The sequence below is a fragment of the Megascapheus bottae genome, chromosome 10, assembly GCF_031878675.1.
Source record: "Megascapheus bottae isolate mThoBot1 chromosome 10, mThoBot2.hap1, whole genome shotgun sequence".
NCBI lineage: Eukaryota > Metazoa > Chordata > Mammalia > Rodentia > Geomyidae > Megascapheus > Megascapheus bottae.
In genome coordinates, this window is record NC_143518.1 from 37,002,098 (window position 1) to 37,025,737 (window position 23,640).

The 23,640-nt window shown below is 40.5% G+C and overlaps 1 protein-coding gene across 1 annotated transcript in view; it reads left to right on the forward strand.

Moving 5' to 3' along the window:
- The first annotated feature begins 11,739 nt into the window (after positions 1–11,739).
- The window catches only part of Fcrl5 (Fc receptor like 5), a 34,344-nt gene continuing 22,443 nt past the window's right edge, over positions 11,740–23,640 (forward strand). Inside the window, exons 1-5 of the mRNA XM_090341626.1 lie at positions 11,740–11,823; positions 16,162–16,197; positions 17,460–17,705; positions 20,715–20,960; positions 21,720–22,001. Coding sequence (XP_090197752.1) covers positions 11,793–11,823; positions 16,162–16,197; positions 17,460–17,705; positions 20,715–20,960; positions 21,720–22,001 — 841 coding nt within the window. The 5' untranslated portion in view covers positions 11,740–11,792. The remainder of the gene's footprint in view (positions 11,824–16,161; positions 16,198–17,459; positions 17,706–20,714; positions 20,961–21,719; positions 22,002–23,640) is intronic.

Here is a 23,640-nt window from a genome sequence, read left to right on the forward strand (position 1 = left end):
TTGCCTAGATCTAGCCTCAAACCACAATCCTTCTGTGAATACTTCCCATGTACCTGGAACATGTATCACCATGCCCAGTTATTTGGTTTTTTTGTTTATTTGTTAGTTTTTTTGGCCAATTCTGGAGCTTGAATTCTGAGACTGGGTGCTATCCCTGGGCTCCTTTTGCTCAAGGCTAGTACTCTACTATTTGAGCCACTATACCACTTTTGATTTTTTTCTGTGATTTATTAGAGGTAAGAGTTTCATGGACTTTCCTGCCCAGGCTAGCTTAGAACCATAATCCTCAGATCTCAACTTCCTGAGTAGCTAGGGCTACTCACCAGTGCCCAACTTACTTTTAATATCTTTTTACAGTGGATTTCAGATACACAGAAGTATGTAGCCAGCTAGCTTGTATAAACTTCCTAAGTAAATTGTATAGATAAATTGCGTGAAGGTTTATAATTGAAATGTCTTTTTTGTGTGTCGGGGGGTGGGGGGGGGTCATGGGGCTTGAACTTGGCCTGGTCGCTGTCCTTGAATTCTTCAGCTCAAAGCTACTGCTCTATCCCTGGGCCTGGACATTGTCCCTGAGCTCTTCAGGTCAAAGCTACTGCTCTATCCTTGAGCCAAGCACTACTTCCTGTTTTCTACAGGTAAATTGGAGATAAGAGTCTCAGGTCCTTTTTTGCTTGGGCTAGCTTTGAACTTTGATCCTCAGATCTCAGCCTCCTAAATAGCTAGGATTACAGGCATGAGCCACTGGACCCAGTAAAATTTCATTTTTAATTGAAACAAAAGGTTACTAATTTGTAGGGCTCATACTGAAATATTAAAGGTATTAATGTGGATTAAATATATGTTTAAAAAAAGTAGAGTAAATAATAAATTTGGCTTGATGTAACCTGATGAGGGGAAGGCATAGAAAATGTGCATGAGTTTGATGAGATGAGATTGGTCATATATAAGACATTTTTTTGCCAGTCCTGGGCCTTGAACTCAGGGACTGAGCATTGTCCTTGGGTTTTCTCAAGGCTAGAGCTCTACTACTTGAGCCACAGCACCACTTCTGGCTTCTTTCTATGTATGTGATACTGAGGAATCAAACCCAGGTCTTCATGCATGCTAGGCAAGCACTTTAACCACTAGGCCAAACTCCCAGCCCATATATAAGACCTTTTGCTTTCTTTCTTCCTCCCTCCCACCCTCCCTCCTTCCTTCCTTTTCTTTTGTGCTGGTGCATGGGGCTTGAGCCTAAGACCTCACACCCTTGGCTTTTGTGCTCAAGGCTGGCCCTGTACCTCTTGAGCCACACATCCACTTACAAATACGTGCAACAACATTTCTGAAGCTAAATATTGAACACAACTCCCAGAAAGGAGCCTTATTCTACTTCTACATTTGTATATGCTCAATTTTATGAAATGAACGGTTCAAGTTCTATCCCTAAATTACCACCATGTTTGTCACCTTCACACTGTCAGTCATCCTTACCTGAGGCACCTGTCACTTCCATTAAAGCAGTGGTGTGTCTCCCCCTTCCTCTTTCCTGCCCTAGTCCATTCTCAGCACCCTGGCCATTATGCACCACATGCTACAGATGCTTCCACTTTTTTATTTTTATTTATTTTATTTTATTTTTTTGTTTTGGTCCATGGGGTTTGAACTCAGCCTGGGCACTGTCCTGAGCTCTTCAACCCAAGGTTACCACCCTACCCTTGAGCCACGCCCCACTTCCCATTTTCTGGAGGTTAATTGGAGATAAGAATCTCATGGCTTTTAGTGCCCAGGCTGGCTTTGAACCTTGATCCTCAGATCTCAGCCTCCTGAGTAGCTAGGATTACAAGCGTGAGCCACTGCGGCCCAGCCCACTTTTTTCATATATTTTTTATTGTAATTAATAGAATGGTTACATTATATTCGCCAGATAGAAGGTGCATTACTTCACATACATTGATACCCTTTCTCATGTCTTGGTCCCCATTTCCCTCCCCCCCACCCCCACCCCTTATCTTGTTTTCCCCCCTTCCCTTTCAAATAACCAAATACGCATATATCCAATATATCAGATAACAAGGTGAAATACTGTAACAACATGAAATAGCCAAGGGACAGCAAAAGAGATGAGAGACAACATAGTACATTAAGGACAATAATCACTCATTACATGGCTTTTGTTTCTTGAGTAAGGAGAGTCATTGTTCCTTTCATGAGGGAGGGACTAGCACATAGCAAACTGCCCTCCAAGGACCTCACACTCAGCAAAGCCAGCACTCACTTCCAGCTCTGTCCGGGAAGCTGGTGGTCAGAGCAGCCTGTGTGAGCACAGACTTACAGGACATAGAACCTCTCATCTTCCATTAGTCCACTTTATCCTGAGCTCATTGAGTAATCACAGCAGAAACTGGAAAAAAGAAAAAGCTGCTGGATATTCACCCAGGGCAGAACTCACATGGCGTTCTTTCCTCTCGATCAAAATTCAGTGGTTTACTCTTTTTTTTGTTTCTTGAGGAATCCAGTGTGGTATTGACAACTCCTTGCCTTCACTCAAATCAAGGTAGAACATTACATATCTAATGTCTACTATCCTTTATATATTCCATGTGCATATCCATACACATATCCATATATATATATCTATATATATATATATCTTCCTGTCTTCCTATTCCCACCATCTTCTATTTGTGTATGACAGCTCCATCCCTAGTTCTTACTGTTGGTCATATTTAACAAAATCTCTAAAGCTGAGTATCAACTTGAAATAAAATCTAAAAAAAAAGCCTCCACCCAAGTGTCACTTCAAAAGCCACAGAAAGAGGAACTCCAGGATAAATATATCATTTGTGTTTATGCAAAGTAAACTGGTTTGTTGGACTTCCCAGAGGCAAGAAAAAAATATACCTCAAACATTTACATGAGCTGGGGTAGGGGAAGAAAGGGGGAAGCCTCAAGCCAGTTGACTTCTGTTATTTTCTGATTTAAATAAGGATTTTCAATAGAAGAGGAAGTTGGTTCTTTCTCCTTCCCAGAGAACACATACATTCAAAAGCTGTGCTTTTCCAGAAGTTGCCCAAGAACTTCCAAAAAGAGAACAGAGAGTGGATATCATTGGCTCATACCTTAATTTTAGCTACTCTGAAGGTTGAAATCTGAGAATTGAGGTTTGAAACCAGCCTGGGCAGGAAAGTCCATAAGACTCTTATCACCAAAGTGGGAAGTATGTCTCAATTGATAGAACACTGGCCTGAAGAGAAAGAGAAGTGACAGGATCTGGGTCCTGAGTTTAAGCCCAGGTATCAGCACTAAATAAATTAATAATAGAATTAGATGCGCAACTACTACATGATTAGTGGGGCCTGGAGCAAAATGAAAATGCAAGATCTCTTGTTCAAAAACAAGAGAAAAAAAGTACCACAAAAGATATTATAATATAAAGTTTTAACTTTCTTCTGTGGTCTCTTCCCTGACATTCTGTGCACTGTCTTAATGATATTCAAAAGAAGAAAGAATAAGTTTTTTAAGGATTCAAATGAGCATTTCAGCCCAACTTTATATTTTGTAATGCTGATTTTATTCACAAATATAAGAACCTTTGATTAATATGTGGAATCACTAAAATTAAACAATTCCTATTTTATAGCTGTTGTATGTATATTTTTTCTTATCAGAGCAGTAGAAAAGGCCCAAATGTCTTCCTTTTTTATTTTCTTTCTCTCTCTCTTCCTTTTTTTTTTTTTTGTTGTTATTGGTAATGGGGCTTGGTAATGGGCACTGTCCTTGAGCTCTTCAGCTCAAGGCTACTGCCCTACCCCTAGAGCCACAGCCCCACTTCCCATTTTTCTAGCGATTAATTGGAGATAAAAGTCTCATGGTCTTTAGTGCGAGACCTGGCTTTGAACCATGATTCTCAGAACTCAGCCTCCTGAGTAGCTAGGATTACAGGAGGGAGCCACCAAGCCCGGTTCTTCCTTTTTTTTTTAATTTAATTTAGTTTAATTTTAATATAAGGCTCTTGTCAGGGGAGTTACAGTTACATGGTAAGGTAAGAAGTATATTTGTTGTTAAACATTGTTATCCCCCTCTTTTCCATTTTACCTCCTCTGCATCTCACCTCCTGACCATGTTACAAAGTTTATTTCCACAACAGTATAAGTCTGTCTCTCTCTCTGTCTCTCTCTCTGTCTCTCTCTGTCTCTCTCTGTCTGTCTCTGTCTCTGTCTCTGTCTCTCTCTCTCTCTCTCTCTCTCTCTCTCTCTCTCTCTCTCTCTCTCTCTCTCTGTCTTCTTCCTTCCTTCCTTCCTTTTGTATGATAGTCTTGGGCTTGAACTCAGAGTCTGGAACTCTCCCTCAGATTTTTTTAAAATTTTATAGTAAAGATGATGTACAAAGGTGAAAAGTGTTACCATTGTATAAATCAGGTAATGAGTACATTTCTTCGTGAATATTGTCACCTCCTCCCTCATTTTCTTCCAGTTTTCCCCATCTCTCCTCTCCTGCCCTCCAAGTTCTATAGCTCATTTCCAACATAGTGGCTAGTGAGTATTACTGCTGTGTCCCTTAGTTCTTTAGGTCAAAACTAGTGCTCTACCCACTTGAGCCACAGCTCCACTTTCTGGCTTTTGGGTCGTTAATTAGAGGTAAGAGTCTCATGGACTTTCCAGCCTTTGAACCATGATCTGCCTTTGAACCATGAACACATCTCAGCCTCCTGAGTAGCTAGGAATATAGGCATAAAGCATGAGTATCCAGCTTCATACACACACTTTTATTTCATTTCTTAACAATGCACATATTCTAGCAAAGCTTTCTGGCTTTGGCTTATTGATGAGTAAGGAAAGACTGACAGGTAAAGCAATTCCAGGTTTCCTTGTGCTATTGTTAACATAAGTGAGTAACTACCATAGTCACTGGAGGTAAAATAGGTAACATTAAGTAATATAAGAACAGATGAGAAAGTGTTCCTTCCTGTATAAGGGTCTCAAGGAGAAGGAGAATTCTTAATCCCATGGAAAGTGCAGCTTCTTAGACCATCAGTGGTTGACCTGCTATCCTACTTACTCCTTGCCTTGAGTCTCCTTGAACTTTCACCAGGATAAGTCCATCTGGACTTGTGTACTCCATACATTTCACAATTGCTCCTTACAAGTGGGCAGCAACGAAGGGAGGTTGGTACATGCATTCAGCAGGCCTCTGCACTGACTATTGACTCTTCAACTTCATTCTCACAACACACATTCAAAAATAAAATTAGTAATTTCAAGATGGCAGAACCTTTGAATCAGTCTTGGGGCCCATCTGAATGTGAGGCCTACACAGCCACATGCCAAGAAGATCTCTTAGATCAGGCATTTTCAACAAGTCACAAAAGGCTTTTCCAATGGAGAAATGACCCAGAATCAAACAGAATTCAAACATCTGCTCTCTTTCTCTAAATTCTACATTACTCCTTTGTGAACCTACCATTGGGATTTCTAATATCCTACTGCCGATCTGGGAAGATAACTGGGTCTGAAAGTTCCAGAAACACAAGAGTCTTGGTGAAACAGTTGCTATATGACTGAAAAGAAAAACCAAAATCAGAGTAGAGGGTGGCTAGCGAACTTTAGGACAGACACATATGCAACTTCTTCTATGAGCTCCATGAAATATGTGTTACCAACATTTTGTTCATCCTGACAACAACTAGAAGGCAAATGTAATATTTGCTTGCTAAGTGGAGAAACTGAGGTCCAACATATCACAAAGTTTGCCCACAGTCGCTTATATGATAAGCAATAGAACTAAGATTCCATTCCATGTCTGTCTAATCCAATATCCACCTCTTCCTGGTTTGTTCAGAGGATCAATGTCTGACAAGCCAAGGAAATCTTGTACTGAGATGGCTGGTTGAGTTGGAAGAAATTTTGGATGAGTCTTCTTACCACTAAAATGATATTGTCTGAGAAATCTAATGATAGGTGCCTGTTTCCATTGGGTTTTTTTTCTAAATATAATCAAGAAGCTAATTAAATATGGAAGGAAATCAGTAAACAGGCTACTAGGAATTGATTTAGGTGGGAAAACGGACACAGATCAGAGAACTAGCAGTGACTGGAGCCCCTTGCACATAGGCAAAGCCACAGCAAACAAAAAGAGGATAGCCAGAACTCAGGGTCAAAGATCCGTTTATCATCATGCTAGATATGGTTAGGAAAATTGTAGCATCATACACAGATAAACACAAACAAATTATAGATAGTATAAGCAAAGGAAGATTCCAATGGTATAACTTTTGTACAACTTACAGTTTAGCAAAATGAATACTGGTAAGCAGGAGCAGGTGCTGTTGGAAGACAGAGGCCATTGGGAAGGGGATAAACCTATGAAGAGAGGAAGAGTGGATGAAAACAGTCATAATATTCAGCATTTATGTATGAAAATGAAACCAGGAAATTTGAGGGGGGAAATGGAGAATAATGGAAAAGATGACATTGATTAAGATACATTGTGCTCAAAAACTGACATGTTGAATTGAAATATTTTTACAATTATTTTAATAATAATAATATCAAGTGACCTAGGGTTGGAAGTGACTTGCCCAGCATGGTCCAAGCAGCTGCTTTCAGTATATATCAGATTATTTCTTTGATTTTCTTCTAGCTTGGTTTTAATTATCAAATTATTAAAAATCTATGAAATCTTCTAGTGTATTTTAAATAAATCTTGCTACACAGCTTAATGTGATTCAAGCTACATTGGAGTAGGCTGTAGATATGCTTGGAGCAAGTAAATCCACAAAGTAACAAAGCATACTTTAACATGAATGAATATGCTTTGGGACCATTACACAAGGGAAAAGAAACCAGACACTGAATGAACTCATTTCTATGTTGAGAGTAGGCAAATCTTTAGAGGAAGAAAGTCAGTATTAGTAATTAATGGCCTGGACCTGTGGGTGGGAGTTAAGAATGATGGGAAAAAATGAGTGCTAGGTTCCTTTAGGGGTTACTGGAACTGTTCTAAAACAAGGTTGTGGTGGGATGAGGGTGTAACTCAGTGATACCTAACGCAGTGTAACTCAGTGCTTACCTAATACAAGGCACTGGGAAGAACAAAAGTGAATTAATAATTAATCAAATAATCAATTTAATAAAATTAGTAGCTGGGAACACAGCTTAATAGTAGAGTGCATAGCCGGGCACTGTGGCTCACACCTATAATCCTAGTTACTCAGGAGGGTGAGATCTGAGGATCATGGTTCAAAGCCAGCCTGGGCACTAAAGAACGTGAGATTCATCTCCAATTAACCACTAGAAAAACAGAAGTGACACTGTAGCTCAAGGGGTAGGGCAGTAGCCTTGAGCTGAAGAGCTCAGGGGCAGGGGCAGCGTCTAAGCCCAGAGTTCAAGTCCCATGAACAACAAGAAAAAAAAAGAGTAGAGTGCTTACCTATCATACACAGGTTTGACCCTCAGTACCACACATATACAAAACTCTAATAAATAAATAAAATTGGAATGTGGTGATTAAGTGAATTTTATTGTTAAAACTTAAACTTTGGCTACATAAAGTATGTATGTATCTTCCCATGACTTTTTTTAATATATTTTTATTGTAATTAATAGAAGGGTTACATGATATTTGCCAGATAAATGGTGCCTTAATTCCCACACATTGATACCCTTTCACATGTCATGGTCCCCATTTCCCTTCCCCTCTCCCCCACCCCTCATCTTGTTTTCCCCCGTTCCCTATCCAATTTCAGATAACCAAATACAATTATATCCAATCCCATGACTTTTTTCATAAGAATCCACTATCACAAGGTAAAGTCATCTTAGTGGAATAGAGTATATTATTTCAAACTCAAGAGAATTTTGCAAGAGCAACCATGGTAAAATGCTGGCCTTGAGCACAAAAGCTCAGAGATAGTGCCTCGGTCCTGAGTTTGAGCCCTAGGACTAGAATATACACACATGCACAACAGACACACACACACACAAATACACACACAACTATTGTTCACGAGCAGTAGGATTGTTTATTAATGAACTCTAAAAACCTGAAGATAAGTGATAAAAATATTTTAAAAAAGACTTAAAGATATTGTTTACAATATCATCAAAATTATATTAAATATCTAGGAATAAACCTAATGAGATATACATCTTCTACAGACAAACCACAAAAAATTACTGGAAAAGTTCAAGCCAACCTAGGTCAACAGGGGATAGATAGTCTATGCTTGTGAGCCCTCAGGCAAGGAGCATGGTCTAGTGGTAAGAGTGCTTGCCTAGCATTAGCCTGGAGAAAGCCCAAGTACAGGGCTCAGGCCCTGAGTTCAAGCCTCAGAACTGGCAAAACAACAACAACAACAAAAACTCAGCCCTTATTAATTTATACAAATAGCTTATAGATGCAATGCAATCAGTGATTAAAAATCTGCCAGAGGAGCCAGGAGTTTGGCCTAGTGGTAGAGTGCTTGCCTAGCATGCACGAAGACCAGTGTTCAATTCCTCTGTACCATATACATAGAAAAAGCTGGAGTGGCGCTATGGCTCAAGTGGTAGAGGTCTAGCGGTCTAGCCTTGAGAAAGCCCAAGGACAGTGGTTAGGCCTGAGTTCAACCCCACAACTGGCAAAAAAAAAAAAATCTGGCAGCTTTTTGGGGGACAAGAAATGATGATTTTAAATGCATAGGCAAAATAATTTTCAATAAAAATATTTTATGACTTTAGTCGCATTAGCATAAGAAGAGTTAATAAACCAGACAATAGTTTCTGTGAAAGACCACATGACCTTTTGTTTTATGATAAAGGTAAAAATTTTATATAGCCTGGCACCAGTAGTTCACACCTTTAATCCTATCTACTCAGAAGGCTGAGATCTGCAGATCTCTTAGAAGCCAGCCAGCAGGAAAAGACTCTTATCTCCAATAAACTACCAGAAAATCCAGAAATTGAGATTTTGCTCAAATGGTAGTGCACAAGCCCTTGAGCAAAAGAAGCTCAGAACAGTGACTGCAAGCCCCAGAACCCTCTTTCCATCCCTTATCTCCACCGCCCCCGCCAACCACACACACACAAAATACATATTGTGTAGCATATCATTAGGGAATAAAACAATTTTCAATAAATCAGGCTGGATAAGTTGTGCACACTATATACATTCAACATAAATAGATATTTACTTACATGATATTACAGATACAAAATAAATCAAACTTGTTTCTAAAAGACAACCTGTAGGAATGTCATCATGGATTTGGAAGTACATAGAATGTATTAGGGTACATGCAAAACATCTCTAACCATAAAGGAATAAAGGAATAGATCGGTGAATTTAACCATATCAATGTCAGAAAGGTTATTTGGCAGAAAACCTGAGACAATGACAATTCTGTGACAATTTAATAGTATTTTTCTGAAAATAAAGACAGTATCTAAACACCTTGTGAGCCAGGAATTCAACTCCCAGGCATACACACAAGAGAAATGCGTGTGTACATGTACCAGGAGACATACAAAAATGATCACAGCCCACATGTTGTTCTAACTCCAAAAGTTTGCAAAGACTTTGATGTCTTCATAATGAACTGAAATGAATTAATTGTGTACTCCTCCTGCATGATGATCTTTCTTTTTTTTCTTTCTTTCTTTTTTTCCTCTCATTCTCTTTCTCTTTCCTTCTTTGTTTCTTTCTCTTCCTTCCATCTTTCCTTTCATTCTTTCTTTTTCTCCCTTTCTTTTCTTGTACTGTCAATGGGGCTTAAACTCAAGGCCTAACACTACCACTTAGCTTTTTCAATCTAGGTTAGCTGTCTACCGTTTGAGCCACACCTCCACTTCTGGCTTTTTGTGGTTAATTGGAGATAAGAGTTCATGGACTTTTCCATGCTGGCTTTGAACCATAGTCCTCAGATCTCAGACTTCTGAATAGATAGGATTATAAGTGTGAGCCACTAGCACTCAACCTGTATATTTTTCTTGAAGTACAATAGATCTGGTGTCACATAATGTACCTAAGGAGATGTGTATTGGTAGATAAGAAACTAGCCCCCTGGGAAGACCAAAATCCTAAGACCATAAATCAAAAGAGAAAAGGTGTGATTCTTTTTTTTTATTGTAATTAGTAAAAGGGTTACATGATATTTGCCAGATAGAAGGTGCATTAATTCACATACATTGATACCCTTTCATGTGTGATTCTTTTTTAAAAAAATATTTTTACTATGTGCCAGTGATTGTATATAGAGATTCTTTTCTTGAATACTTGTTTGTTAAACATGACATTTGAAAAATCAATGTTAACAAAATCTTTAAAAATATATTTTTTAATATTTAAATTATTTCGAAGAAACCATCACTCCTTGTCTTAGGGACCTTTGTTGACTCATATGTCCATATGGAGACCTGACTTTTAAAATACTGTAAAAACAAAACATCCACATGGTAATTTGTAAAAAGAAATAAAGAAAGCTATAAAAAGATATAATATGATAGCTCCTTATTTTGGCATACTCTCCAGAAAAAAAATGCATACCTTGGGGGAGGGAAATGGGTACCAAGACATGTGAAAGGGTATCAATGTACGTGAATTAATGCACCTTCTATCTGGCAAATATTATGTAACCCTTTTACTAATTACAATAAAAAAATGCAAAAAAATGCATACCTTATAACTACATATAAAGTATAGTTTATAATATTGTTTATACCCAAAGGATAATTAAACAAAACCAATGTACACCTCACTTCTCTTGCATTAATCAGTGTTGTCTTACCTTCCTAGCATGTGTAGATTTATCTTATTATTACTGGCTGTCGTTGTATAGGTAGACCAGAATATTCTCACGCAATTCCATATTCCTAGTCTTTTATGCTGTCTCCAGTGTTTAGGTAATAATGAATGATGTTGTACTAACCCTTTTTTTTTTTTTCAGCACTAGGGTTTGAATTTAGGACCTTGCATTTGTACTCTGTCACTTGAGCCCACACTCTCAAACCTTTTTACCTCTTAGCTGTTTTTCAGATAGGGTCTCTCATGGTTTTTACTGCTGTTGTTTGTTTTTGCAGTGGGGGAGGGAGGAGAGCAGGTCCAGTTTGAGAACTTGATCCTCCTATCTACAACCTCACATACAGGGAACCAGGTACACACCCTGCCTTATTAACTGAGATGAGATCTTGCTAACTGCTTGCCTATGCTGATCTTGAATACTTTCCTTCCAAATGCTACCTTTCAAGTAGCTAGGATTATAAGCATGTACCACCTTGACCAAGCCTACCATAAATATACATTTGCCAGTCCTGTGGCTTGAACTCAGGGCCTGGGCACTGCCCCTGAGCTTCTTTTACTCAAGGCTACCACTCTACAACATGAGCCACAGTGCCACATTTGGCATTTTCTGTTTATGTGGTACTGAGAAATCAAACCCAGGGTTTCATGCATGCTAGGCAAGCACTCTACCACTAAGCCACATTCCCAGCCCCCATAAATATTTTTGTGAAACTATCTTCTCATATTTTCCTTAAGGTAATTTCCCACTTGCATAAATATGAGTTCATGGGTATCTGATTTTTTAAAACTCTAATATTTATCTTCTTACATGATACCATTAAAGCAGGAAACTTGATTATTAAAGATGGGCACTCCCACTTCCCTTTTTTTATCCGATTCACCAATACATTTTGTTCTTCTAAAACCAAAAGAAGCAGTTACATTCCTTGAGGCTGGTGTGAACTGTACATTGGTTGTAAAATCAAGACCAAAATCTGCTGTTCCTTAGACAACGTCTGCTTTGGCATCTGTTCTGGGTGGTTCTGATCTTCATGCTGCTGTGGGCAATATTACTGGTCCTAGGTGAGTACATGGCTCAGCATGAGCCCAGAGGGAGATGAGAAGGCTCTCTGTCTCCAGCCCTTTCCTGGCGCCCCTCTGCTCAGAGAGTCTTCCTATCTACCAAAGTCATATTTTCTAGCTTTTTTGTGCAGCTCAAGACTTCTTCTCTTGAGCCCAAAGAAAGTGGTAACTGCTGAGAGGGGAAAAAAAAACCTTTAACTTTAAAAGAAGGAAACCACAGTAACTGAAGTTTCAGTTATAATTTCCACAAATACTTCACAAAGCCAAGAGAATGGTCATGTCTGCTGATTGATAGTGTATTTTGTTCTGGGTTTGTTGTTGTTATTGTTCTTGTGTTTGTGTCCTGGGACTTGAACTCAGTGCCTGGATGCTGTCTCTGAGCTGGTTTTTATTTTGTTCTGTTTTGTTTTGCTTCCCTCAAAGCTAGCTCTCTCCCAGCTTGAGCCACAGCTCAAGTAGACTTCCATCTTTTTGGTTGTTAATTGGAGATAAGAGTCTCATGGACATTATTTCCAGAGCTGGCTTTGAATTGCAGTCTTCAGATCTCAGATTCTTGAGTAGCTTGGACTACAGGCATAAACCATGAGTGCCCGGCTTGGTTGATAGTGCTTTATCCTGACAAGAGCCTACTCTCCTTTCTATACTGGAGATGCATTTTTCCCCTTTATAACAAGGCCAAGTTTGGATCCTGGATATAGGAAGACGTGGAAGATGCCTCCTCCTGCAAAAATTACAGCCGTAATTGGCTGATCAGGAACACAGTAGGTCCAGTGAGTAGACACAGAGAATGTAGCTGGTAAAATAAGGCAAAACCTGCAGCAGTAACATTCTCTTTGTACCTCGATCATGCCTAGGTCTCCATCAATCCATACCTCCAAATCCATCCCTCTGTTTGGCCAAGGTTAAAACATTAAATTAGTGGGTAGGAGTTTGGCCTAGTGGTGGTATAAGTGCTTGCCTAGCATGCGCGAAGACCCAGGTTCAATTCCTTGGTACCATATACATAGAAAAAGCCCGAAGTGGTACTGGCTCAAGTGGTAGTGCCCTAGCCTTGAGAAAGCCCAAGGATAGTGCTCAGGCCCTGAGTCCAAGGCTCAAGACTGGCAAAAAAAATACATATATTAGATTAAATATTCTAACTCATTCATTCAGCAGAACCTTTATAAACATAGCACCATACCAGATGTTAGAAGAGCACAGAAGGCCCCGTTTCTGTGCCTTCAGGAAGCTCAGCTATAGACAGGAACCCAGCAAGACTATGTAAAAGGATCCTAGTTAAGTAATTGTCCAGGCAAAGTCACTACTACATGGCGTAAGCAAACATGAGCTACCACAGCTGGTTAATAAAGGCTTCGTGAAGCCTGGGAAAGGGAGGAGGAACAGGGTGGACATGATGGAAGAAGCTGCAGGGTGCACTGTCAATGGTTTCAGAAACAGAAACACATTCCTGTGTGGCTCAACACAGAGGAGCAGGATGGAGAATGGCCAGACCATATGCTTTGGGCTCAAAGAAGATCTGGGTTCCAAACTCTATCCTAGCTGGGTGCTAACTGGCTCATACCTTTAATCCTAGCTACTCAAGAAGTTGAAAGCTGAGGATTTCTATTCAAAGCCAGCATGGACAGAAAAGTCTGTAAGACACTTATGTCCAACTAACTACCAAAAAGCCAGAAGTGGAGTTGTGGCTCAAGTGCACAAAAAAGTGAAAGGACAATGTCCAGGCTTTGAATTCAAGCCCCAACACTGGCAAAAAAAGGGGCGGGGGGAACTACCTCTATCCTGCCACCTACTAATTACTTAAAAGTAATGGTGTACTTACTTCATGGTTATTGGAAAAATTACATGAACTAATATATATAAATACATACCATATAGAAAGTACTCAGGAACCGGGAGTTTGGCCTAGTGGTAAAGTGCTTGCCTAGCATGCATGAAGACCCGGGTTCGATTCCTTGGTACCACATACTTAGAAAAAGCCAGAAGTGGTGCTGAGGCTCAAGTGGTAGAGCTCTAGCCTTGAGAAAAATCCAAGGACAGTGCTCAGGCCCTGAGCTTAAGCCCAGGACTGGCAAAAAGAAAAAAAAAGAAAGTACTCAGGAAAAGCCGGTGTGGTGGCTCACACCTGTAATCCTAGCTATTCAGGAGGCTGAGATCGGAGGATCAAGGTTCAAAGCCAGCCCCGGCACAAAAGGACCTGAGACTCTTATCTCCAATTAACCTCTAGAAAATGGGAAGTGGGCTTGGCTCAAGGGTAGGGTGGTATCTGTGAGCTGAAGAGTTCAGGGACACCGCCCAGGCCCAGCTGTAGGGTGGTAGTCTTGAGCTGAATAGCAAGCATGAAGACAGCGCCCAGGCCTAGTTCAAGCCCCATGACCCACAAAAAAAAAGAAAGAAAGAAGAGAGAGAGAGAGAGAGAGAGAGAGAGAGAGAGAGAGAGAGAGAGAGAAAGAAAGAAAGAAAGAAAGAAAGAAAGAACTTGAGAAAATATTGGCTACATTTAAAATAATGCAAAAACGATGGTGACTAAAATAATTAGGTAATCATAATTCTATTCTCAATAGAAACACCAGGGCTTCAGCAACTTTTCCATGAATTTCATGTAGGCAGGAATGAAGCATCTTTCACCCATGGCTGGATTTCCCCTACCTGGTCTTGGCATTTGGCGACATCCAGAAATTTCTGTTGAATTAACTAAATCTGTCCCTGCCAACTTTGCGTCCTCTGTGTCTTCATTATGCGTTTCTCAAACCTGTGTTCACCTACCTCTATCACTCACCTAGATCTTTAATTAATTAATTATTCAATAAATACTTAATGATGTGTCTTACATGTCAAATAGCCTCATAGATTCTTTTTTTTTTTTTTGCCAGTCCTGGGCTTGAGCTCAGGGCCTGAGCACTGTCCTTGGATTTTCTCAAGGCTAGAGCTCTACCACTTGAGCCTCAGCACCACTTCCAGCTTTTTTTTTTTTTCTATGCATGTGGTACTGAGGAATCGAACCCGGGCCTTCATGAATGCTAGGCAAGCACTTTAACCACTAGGCCAAACTCCCGGCCCCTAGCCTCGTAGATTCTAGAGGGTCATTTGGTAGAGAAGAATTCCCACTTCACAGGGGAAAGCAATCAAAGTGAACAAGTAAAGAATTGATTTGGATCATTCTAGCTGAATACTCTGAAGAAAATGAAATATCACCAACTCCCATATTGCCTTCTACCACGTCTCACATCTTGCCCCACTGAAGCCTGTTCTCTGCCAGAACATGCCATCAGGGCTTCAAATTCTAACTCTCACATTCCTAGACTCCTCCCTATGGCCCCTCATGGCTTTTAGAGTAAAATCAAAGCTATGTACTTGGGCTTTATATTCCTCTGTAATCTTGCTACTCACCACTTCCTGGCTTTCTAGATGTGCACCACGCGTGCACACATACACACACACTCCCTTACACCAATGGCATTTCTTTACTTCTATTCCTTTCTCTCTTGGATACTCTCCCCAAGGTTTTTGCCATATACAAACACTAACCCTCATCTGGCCAACCCGTGTTTTGTTCATGACGTTCTAAGCATGGTGCTCATCACCTGGCTCGTCAATAATCTCCGCCTCTCTCTCTCTCTCCACACCAGCCTGAGCTGTACCTCGACTCCCAACATATCCCTTGCATACTTCTATCATTTCACTAAACTAGCTGAATGACATTATATGATTATAACTATGTCACATAGTATAATTATAACACTTGGTTTTGTGTTTTTGTTTCTCTTACCAGTCAATTTGTTACAAGCAGATACCATTTCGTTTTTAATCTTAAAAGTCTAGGAAAAACCGGGCGTGGTGGCTCATGCCTGCAAGCCTAGCTACTCAGGAGGCAGAGGTCTGAGGATCAAGGTTCAAAGCCAGCCCAGGCACAAAAGAACCAGAAACTCTTATCTCCAATTAACCTCTAGAAAATGGGAAGTGGGGCTTGGCTCAAGGGTAGGACTTGAGCTGAAGAGCTCAGGGATAGTGCCCAGGCTAAGTTCAAGTCCCCTGATCCACCAAAAAAAAAAAAAAAAAGTCTAGGAAATATATATATATATATATATACCTATATGTACTTTATGATATATACTTTGTATTATATATATTACATATACCTTAGTATATATAGATTATGAGTATATTTGATTCATTGCTAACATTTTAAAAGTGAATGTATAATGGAAGACATAATAAATAGATAACAAAATGTATCATCTCAAAAAAAAATCCCTTGATCTGTGTGCATGTCTGGTTCTTTGTTTCATGTTGTTCATTCATCTTGTTTATTTTGTTATCTTGGTTCATTTATTTTTGCAGGTCCTGTCACTGTACAGTCTGTCAGTGGACAATTTAGTAAGTACCCCTGCTGTTGTTTTGTTTGTTTTTATTTGTTCTGGGATAAAAGTATCTCCTTAATTTAAAATATTTACGTGACTGCCAGAGGATCCCTAATCTCTCTCATTTTCTTGTCAAGGCAAGCGGGGATGTGAAAGTGGTGGCTGGGTTTAGGAGATCCCCAGAGCCCAAGTAGCTTCATTTTCCCCTCAGATCCTCCATGGGTGAAGAGTTGAGTGCACACCTGGCAGCCCCTGGCCCTCATGGGTCCTGCACTTGCTCCTACTGCAGGACTACCCTGAGCCAGGCAGGACGCCTTCTCTGCGGTAAACATCCAGATTCTGAGTGGAATCCCCTCCAGGCAGTGGACTGGGAGATTCCCCTTACAGCATCACACTAAGGAGAGGCCATAGGGGGCATTGCAGCCTCTTTTAGGAGCAAAATCCTGAGGGAAGTGAAGAGAGAACAAAGGAACATCCACCAACTGAGCCATTACAAAGAAAGGCATACCAGTTACCCAGCCCCCACATTTCCTTAGTTTTGGCTTACTGTGACTTGGGGGTGGGGGCTCAGAGAGGGCTTGGATTTCAGGAAACTCATGAATAGCAAGAACCTGCTACAACTTCTCTACCCACCCAGCATCAGCTTCTCCTTTTCTCCATCATCTGGGTCCCTCTAGATTTCTGCTGATGCTTCCTTCCATTCCTTGCTCTGCCATAATTAGCTGTGATGATTTTTTTTTTCTGGTCATTTGAACAACCATCTATAAAACAGAGCAGTTAAGCAAGTTGATCCCTCAAGCTTTCTTTCTTTTTTCCCATAAATTTTTTATTGTAATTAATAGAGGGGTTACATTATATTCACTAGATAGAGGGTGCATTACTTCACATACATTGATACCCTTTCTCATGTCTTCCCTCAAGCTTTCTTTGGTGTTATAAATTTAGGATAAAAAAAATATATTATTTTAGAGCAAATGCAAACTAACAATGCTTCTATAAGCTCCTGTAGGTTTGTGAGCACAGCAAGATGGCAGGAACTCTTCCAGAATAGACTAACTAACCGTTGCCATCACCTCGTCTAATCCCCTGGAAATCGTTTTGCTCATTATCATCCCTCAGCTATCACTCTCCCCTGTGGGAAGAGTCCTGCTGGCTGACATGCGGCCTAGAGCATCTCAGGAACTGTCCAAAGCCAGTCACCCTATCTCTCCCACAGGACCCTCAGCAGCTAAGACTCTGAACTCCTTTGCCTCAGACTCATTTCTCTCTCCTCCTCAGAAACTGCACTCAAATCTGTGATTTCTGTAAATCCTCCATGGACCAATCACTTTGCAGGACAGAAAGTGACTCTGACTTGCTACAAATTTGGCTTCTACTGGACAAATAACATTAAATGGTACCGTGGAGATAAAGTAGTAAGGAACCGCTCAATAAATAAATTTGAAGTGTATGAATCTGGAGACTATAGATGCCAAGCTGACAACTTACTTCCAAGTAAATCTGTGCACTTGGATTTTTCCAAAGGTGAGATGGAAATAAAAGAAATGAAAACTTTCTAAATAATTTCATTCCCATTTTCTCTGTAGCTGTTACCATTATTCACTTTGAACAACACATAGATGAACAGTATTATACTTTATTGTGATTTCCACATACAATGAGACAGTTCAAAAACTCTGCATAAAACCAGACAGGAAATAGAATTAGCTCCTCAAGTTTGAACATAAATATTAAGAAAACTTACAGCCAGAGCTAGGCTTGGTGACTCACGCCTATAATCCTAGCTACTCAGGAGGCTAAGATCTGAGGATCAAGGTTCAAAGCCAGCCCGGGCACAAAAGAACCTGAGACTCTTATTTACAGTTAACCTCTAGAAAACAGGAAGTGGGACTTGGCTCAAGGGTAGGGCAGTAGCCTTGAGCTGAAGAGCTCAAGGACAATGTCCGGGCCCAAGGGTAAGGCTGTAGCCTTGAGCTGAAGAGCCTGGGACAGTGCCCAGGCTGAGTTCAAGCCCCATGACCCACAAAAAAGAAAAGTTACAGCCGGGTGTGGTGGCTCATGCCTGTGATCCTAACTACTCAGGAGGTGGATACCTGAGGTCACAGTTCAAAGCCAGCCTGGGCACTAAAGTCCATGAGACTCTTATCTCCAATTAACCACTAGAAAACCAGAAGTGGCACTGATGCTCAAGGGGTAGGGTGTTATCCTTCAGCTAAAGAGCTCAGGGACAATGCCCAGGCCCAGAGTTCAAGCCCCATGACCAACAAAAAAATTAAAAAAACAAATTATTTGGATAAAGTTCATCCAATCCAGTGGGTAATTGCTTTGAGCTATATATTATGTAATATATAATATATAATAGCTAAAGATTATAGAAGCTAAGGACTAGAATTTCTACAGAGAAGATTAATGCCTTCTACACTCGTGCTCCTTCCAAAGTCTAATAATCTGAGTCACAAAGCTTAGGTAGCTTTTTAACTACGAAGATACTTGGGAACAACTCTATATTTCCTATGGTAAAATCGATAGGGCCCAAGAATCTGAAGTTACTGAATCATTAAAACTGTACATTAATATGTATAATTTCAAGCCAGTTTACTAATTAGAAATATAAATACTGCGAGAATATTTCATATTTATCAATAGAGATGGAGATGGATTATAACAGGAAGTATAAGACAGACTGACTGATATACATATGCCAAGAAGGAGGAAGAGGAAATGGTATTTCTTTTATTTTCATAAAAGCAGCTGTTTTAACGTTGTTTTAATCATTGTTATAATACACTTTAATTTAGTGAACAAGGAAGAAGTATAGTAACAAAGTGGAGGAAACAAGCTTATTGTGTTTGTGTGTGTGTGTGTGTGTGTGTGTATGTGTGTGCACGCGTGCACCTGCGTGCATGCATGTGAACATGTATGCACTGTTGCTGGAGTTTAAACCCAGGGCCTGAAAAATGTCCCTTAGCTTTTATGCTAAAGGTTAGTGCATTAGTGATCTGCCACTTGAATTATAGCTCTATTTCTGAATTTGTTAATTATTTGGAGATTATATTATCACAGAGTTTTCTGCCATTGCTGGCTGGCTTCAAAGTATAATCTTCAGGAGGCTTCCTCAGTGGCTAGGACTATGAGTGTGAGCCACTGGCACCCAGCTCCTTATTCTTTTTGATGTAAACAATTCCATTTTACCTCCCCCAAATGTGGAAGACCCCTAACTGAACAAGAAAGAAAGATTCATTAAACAAACTCTATTACTTCAATTGAAGAAAACTTCATGGCCATTGAAAATCAGTTAATAATGAAACCAGTGACCTATCTAGTTAAAAATCATAGCATTGTCAAACTAGTTAAATATCATAGCATTGTCAGTGAAAGGTAAACCATCTAATATATGTCACTCCTATTCCCTAAAAAGGAAAAGGATACACAAAGAATCACATATGTACCTATAAAAAAAAAAAGTTAAAAAGAAGCTGAACACATTTGCTCATGCCTATAATGCTAGCTACTCAGGAGGCTGAGATCTGAGGATCATGGTTCAAAGCCAAGCCAGAGCACTAAAGAACCTGAGATTCTTATCTCTAATCACTAGAAAACCAGAAGTAGAGCTGTGGCTCAAGAGTAGGGCAGTAGCCTTGAGCTAAAGAGTTCAGGGACAGTTCCCAGGCCCAGAGTTCAAGCCCCATGACCAACAACAACAAAAAAAAGTTTAAAAGATATATGTCAACATTACACGAAGCAAGCACTAGTAGTTCACACCTAAAACCAATAGATACTTAGATAGAGGCTGAGAGATAAGGTTGCTGTTCAAAGCCAGTCAGGGCAACAAAAGTCTGTGAGAATCTTATCTTCAATTAATCAAACACACACACACACACACACACACACACACACACACACACACACACAGAAGTGGATGTGTTGGTCAAGTAGTAAAATATCCTTAGGCAAAATCTACTTGGGGGATCATGCCCTGGCCTTGAGTTCAAGCCCAGTGCTCTACTGAAAAAAGTCAATAGAAACAATTACTGGAGGTGAGATAATAGGAACTTTTTGCTTACCTTTCTGCTTTTTAACTTTTCTCAAAATACACATATTCATTTGAACAGAAATTTTAAATAGAAATGATAATTGAGTCATTTCTCCCAATCCTCTTTCCTATAAAGCCTAATTAAAAGCCAGGCACAGTGGCTCTTGCCTATAATCTCAGCTACTCGAAGGGCTGAATTCTGAGGAATGTGTTTCAAAGCCAGACCAAGCCGGAAAGTCCATGAGACTCATATATCCAATTTATCAATAAAAAGCCAGAAGTAGAACTTTAGCTCAAGTAGTAGAGTGCTGGTCTTGAGTGAAAAAAATCAAGAGGCAGCTCCTAGACTCTGAATTCAAGCCTCAATACTTACACACACACACACACACACACACACACACACACACACACACACACACACAGTCTAATTAGTATAATAATGAAAAGCAAGATGAAACAACAATGTGATCAACCAAATATTGGTCTTGTGTTTCCTTCAGCTGAGCTGATCCTACAGGCTCCATTGGAGGTATTTGAAAGAGACTCTGTGGTTTTAAATTGTTGGGCAAGTCAATACACAGACCCGGATAAAATAACATTTTACAAGGATGGCACAAAATTACCTCATCGAGATATGAAATACCACATTGGACAGGCAGGTCTGCAGCACAATGGTGAATACCACTGTAATAAAAAATATGCGGAATTCAGTATTTCTTCCAACAGTGTCAAAATCCAAGTCAAAGGTAAAGCTTTCATTATTTTACGAGGGGTTAGACAAAAGGAGCATTGTCGAGATAGAACGTGATGTTGTAGAGATAGGACAAGAAAAAGATGGTAGACATGAACAGCAGAAAGAGGAAGTGCACAGAGCTTTGGGCTGAAGGATGTTAGAAACAAGAAGTGGTGTACTTTGGCTGAGCATTGACGGCTCACGCCTGTAATCCTAGCTATTCAGGAGACTGAGATCTGAGGGTCAATTCACAGCCAGCCTAGGTAGGAAAGTCCATGAGTCTCCTATCTCCAACTCAACATCAAAATATCAGAAATGAAGTTAGAGCTCAAGTTAGAGCTCTAGCCTTGAGCATAAAAGTGAAGGGACAGACCCCAGGTCTGGAGTTTAAGCCCCAGTAATGGCCAAAATGAAAAATAAAAGAAGTAGCATGGGGCTGGGAGTTTTGCTTAGTGGTTAAAGTGCTTGCCTAGCATGCATGACGACCCGGGTTCAATTCCTTGGTACCACATACATAGAAAAAAGCCGGAAGTGGTGTGAGGCTCAAGTGGTAGAGCTCTAGCCTTGAGAAAGTCCAAGGACAGTGCTCAGGCCCTGAGCTCAAGCCCAGGACTGGCAAAAAAAAAAAAAAAGAAGTAGCATCCCTTTCTTGCCTGGTTTTGGTAGATGATGGTGACTTAACTCTGCTTGCTGGTGCTGAGGGTAAACTGTGGTTTTCTCCAAAACCAGTCGAAGCTTCTTTGCACAAGGACTGTTGTGATTCTTCCCCTAGAACTGTTTCCACGTCCTGTGCTACTCGTCAGTCCTCCCCAACCCACAGATGGAAGCCCAGTGACCCTCACCTGTGACACCCAGCTCTCTCCACAAAAGTCAAAGGAACGGCTCAAGTTTTGCTTCTTCAAAGATGACACAGATCTGAGTAAAAGCTGCAGCAACTCCCCAGAGCTGAATATTCCTGCCATAAGGAAAGAAGATTCAAAGTCTTACACATGCCAGGCAGGGAGCAAATCCGGTATTTGGAAAATCAGCCTGCCTTCTGAAATTCCTGTGCAAAGTGAGTATCCACAGTTCCTGAGATGTGAAGGGGGGAGGGATAAAGGGGATGTGTGATGTATGGAAACACATATCAAAAGTTAAAGACAAGAAAAATGAAAGGACGAACAACTGGGGGAATAAATGCTTCAAACTTACTGTCCCCAGGATATTGCTTTTTCCTAAGTTCCTAAAATTGTATAAGTTCTCAAGCAGAATTGTTAACCAGTAGCCTATAGGCTGTACCTGATTTAATTTGGTCTGTCTCACAGGAAGTCTATCTGAGCATTAGAAAGGGACATACCGTGTGAGGTATCCAATTTCCTGAGTGGGGAGGAAATGCTGAAGGTGACAACATTTTCCATAAATGTATTCTATTCCTAAAGGGAAAAAAACCTATTAGTCTGTTAAGGGAAATAGATGTAGAGCTTTTGTTTTCTTATGCAGGTACTAGAACTTGAACTCTGGGTCTTGTGTTCTCCCTTAGCTGTGTTGATCAAGGCTGATGCTCTAATACTTGAGCTACAACTCCACTTTCTGCTTTGGGTGGTTAATTGGAAATAAGAGCCTCATAGACCTTTCTGCCCAGGCTGTCTTCAAACCTCAATCATCAGATCTCTTCCTCAGCACAGTGATGGAACTCCACCCATAGCCTCTTCCACTTCTCCATTTAGTTATCATCCTTGGTCCTGAAGACCTGAGAATAACTCAAAAGACACTGTCGTAAGCCATCAGTACCTGAAATCATACCCATCACAGATTATGCTGCTTAATAGGGACTTTCTGACCTCATCTCCTTTGATCATTTGACCTGCTACAGAAGTGCTTGTTTAAGAACCAGGTGCAGTTGCTCATACCTGTAATACCAGTTACTCAGGAGACTGGGAAGATGGTGGTGTCAGGTCAGATCTAGCAAAAAAGTTAGCCAGATCTCATTTTGACCAAAAAAAAAAAAAAAAGGATCATAATGGAACGCTGTTATAATACCAACTGCATGCGAGATCTACTTAGGGCCATTATGGTCCAGACTGGCCTGGACAAGAACCCTAACTGAAAAAATAACAAAAACAGAAAGGGTTGGGGGCCTGACTCAAGGGATAGAGTGCTTACCTAGCAAGTGTGAAGTCTTAAATTGAACCTTAGTGTGTTGCTCTAAAATAGTTTGCTTTCAGCTGAGAGCAATGGCTCATGCCTGTAATCCTAACTGCTCAGGAGGCTGAGATCTGAGGCTCAAGGTTCAAAGGCAGCCCAAGCACAAAAGGACCTGAGACTCTTATTTCCAATTAACCTCTAGAAAACGGGAAGGCAGGGCTGTGGCTCAAGGGTAGGATGGTAACCTTGAGCTGAAGAGCTCAGGGACAGCTCTCAGGCCGAGTTCAAGCCCCATGGCCCAGAAAAAAAATAATAATAATCATTTGCTCTAGGGTGAGGCTACTCTGCATGACAATGTCTCATTTCTAATTTTAGACACTGTGATTGCTATGTTCCCCTGGACAATCGCCTTGGATGCCAAATCTCCCTGTCCACTTCACACACCCATGCTTCCCAGCTTTGGGACAGCTGGCGACATCTTTGCAATGGCTGATCCCGCTCTATCAGGGAGAGGCGGAAATGAAGGCAGGCTAGACAGGGTTGCTTCTACTCCTGGCTAGACTCTCTAC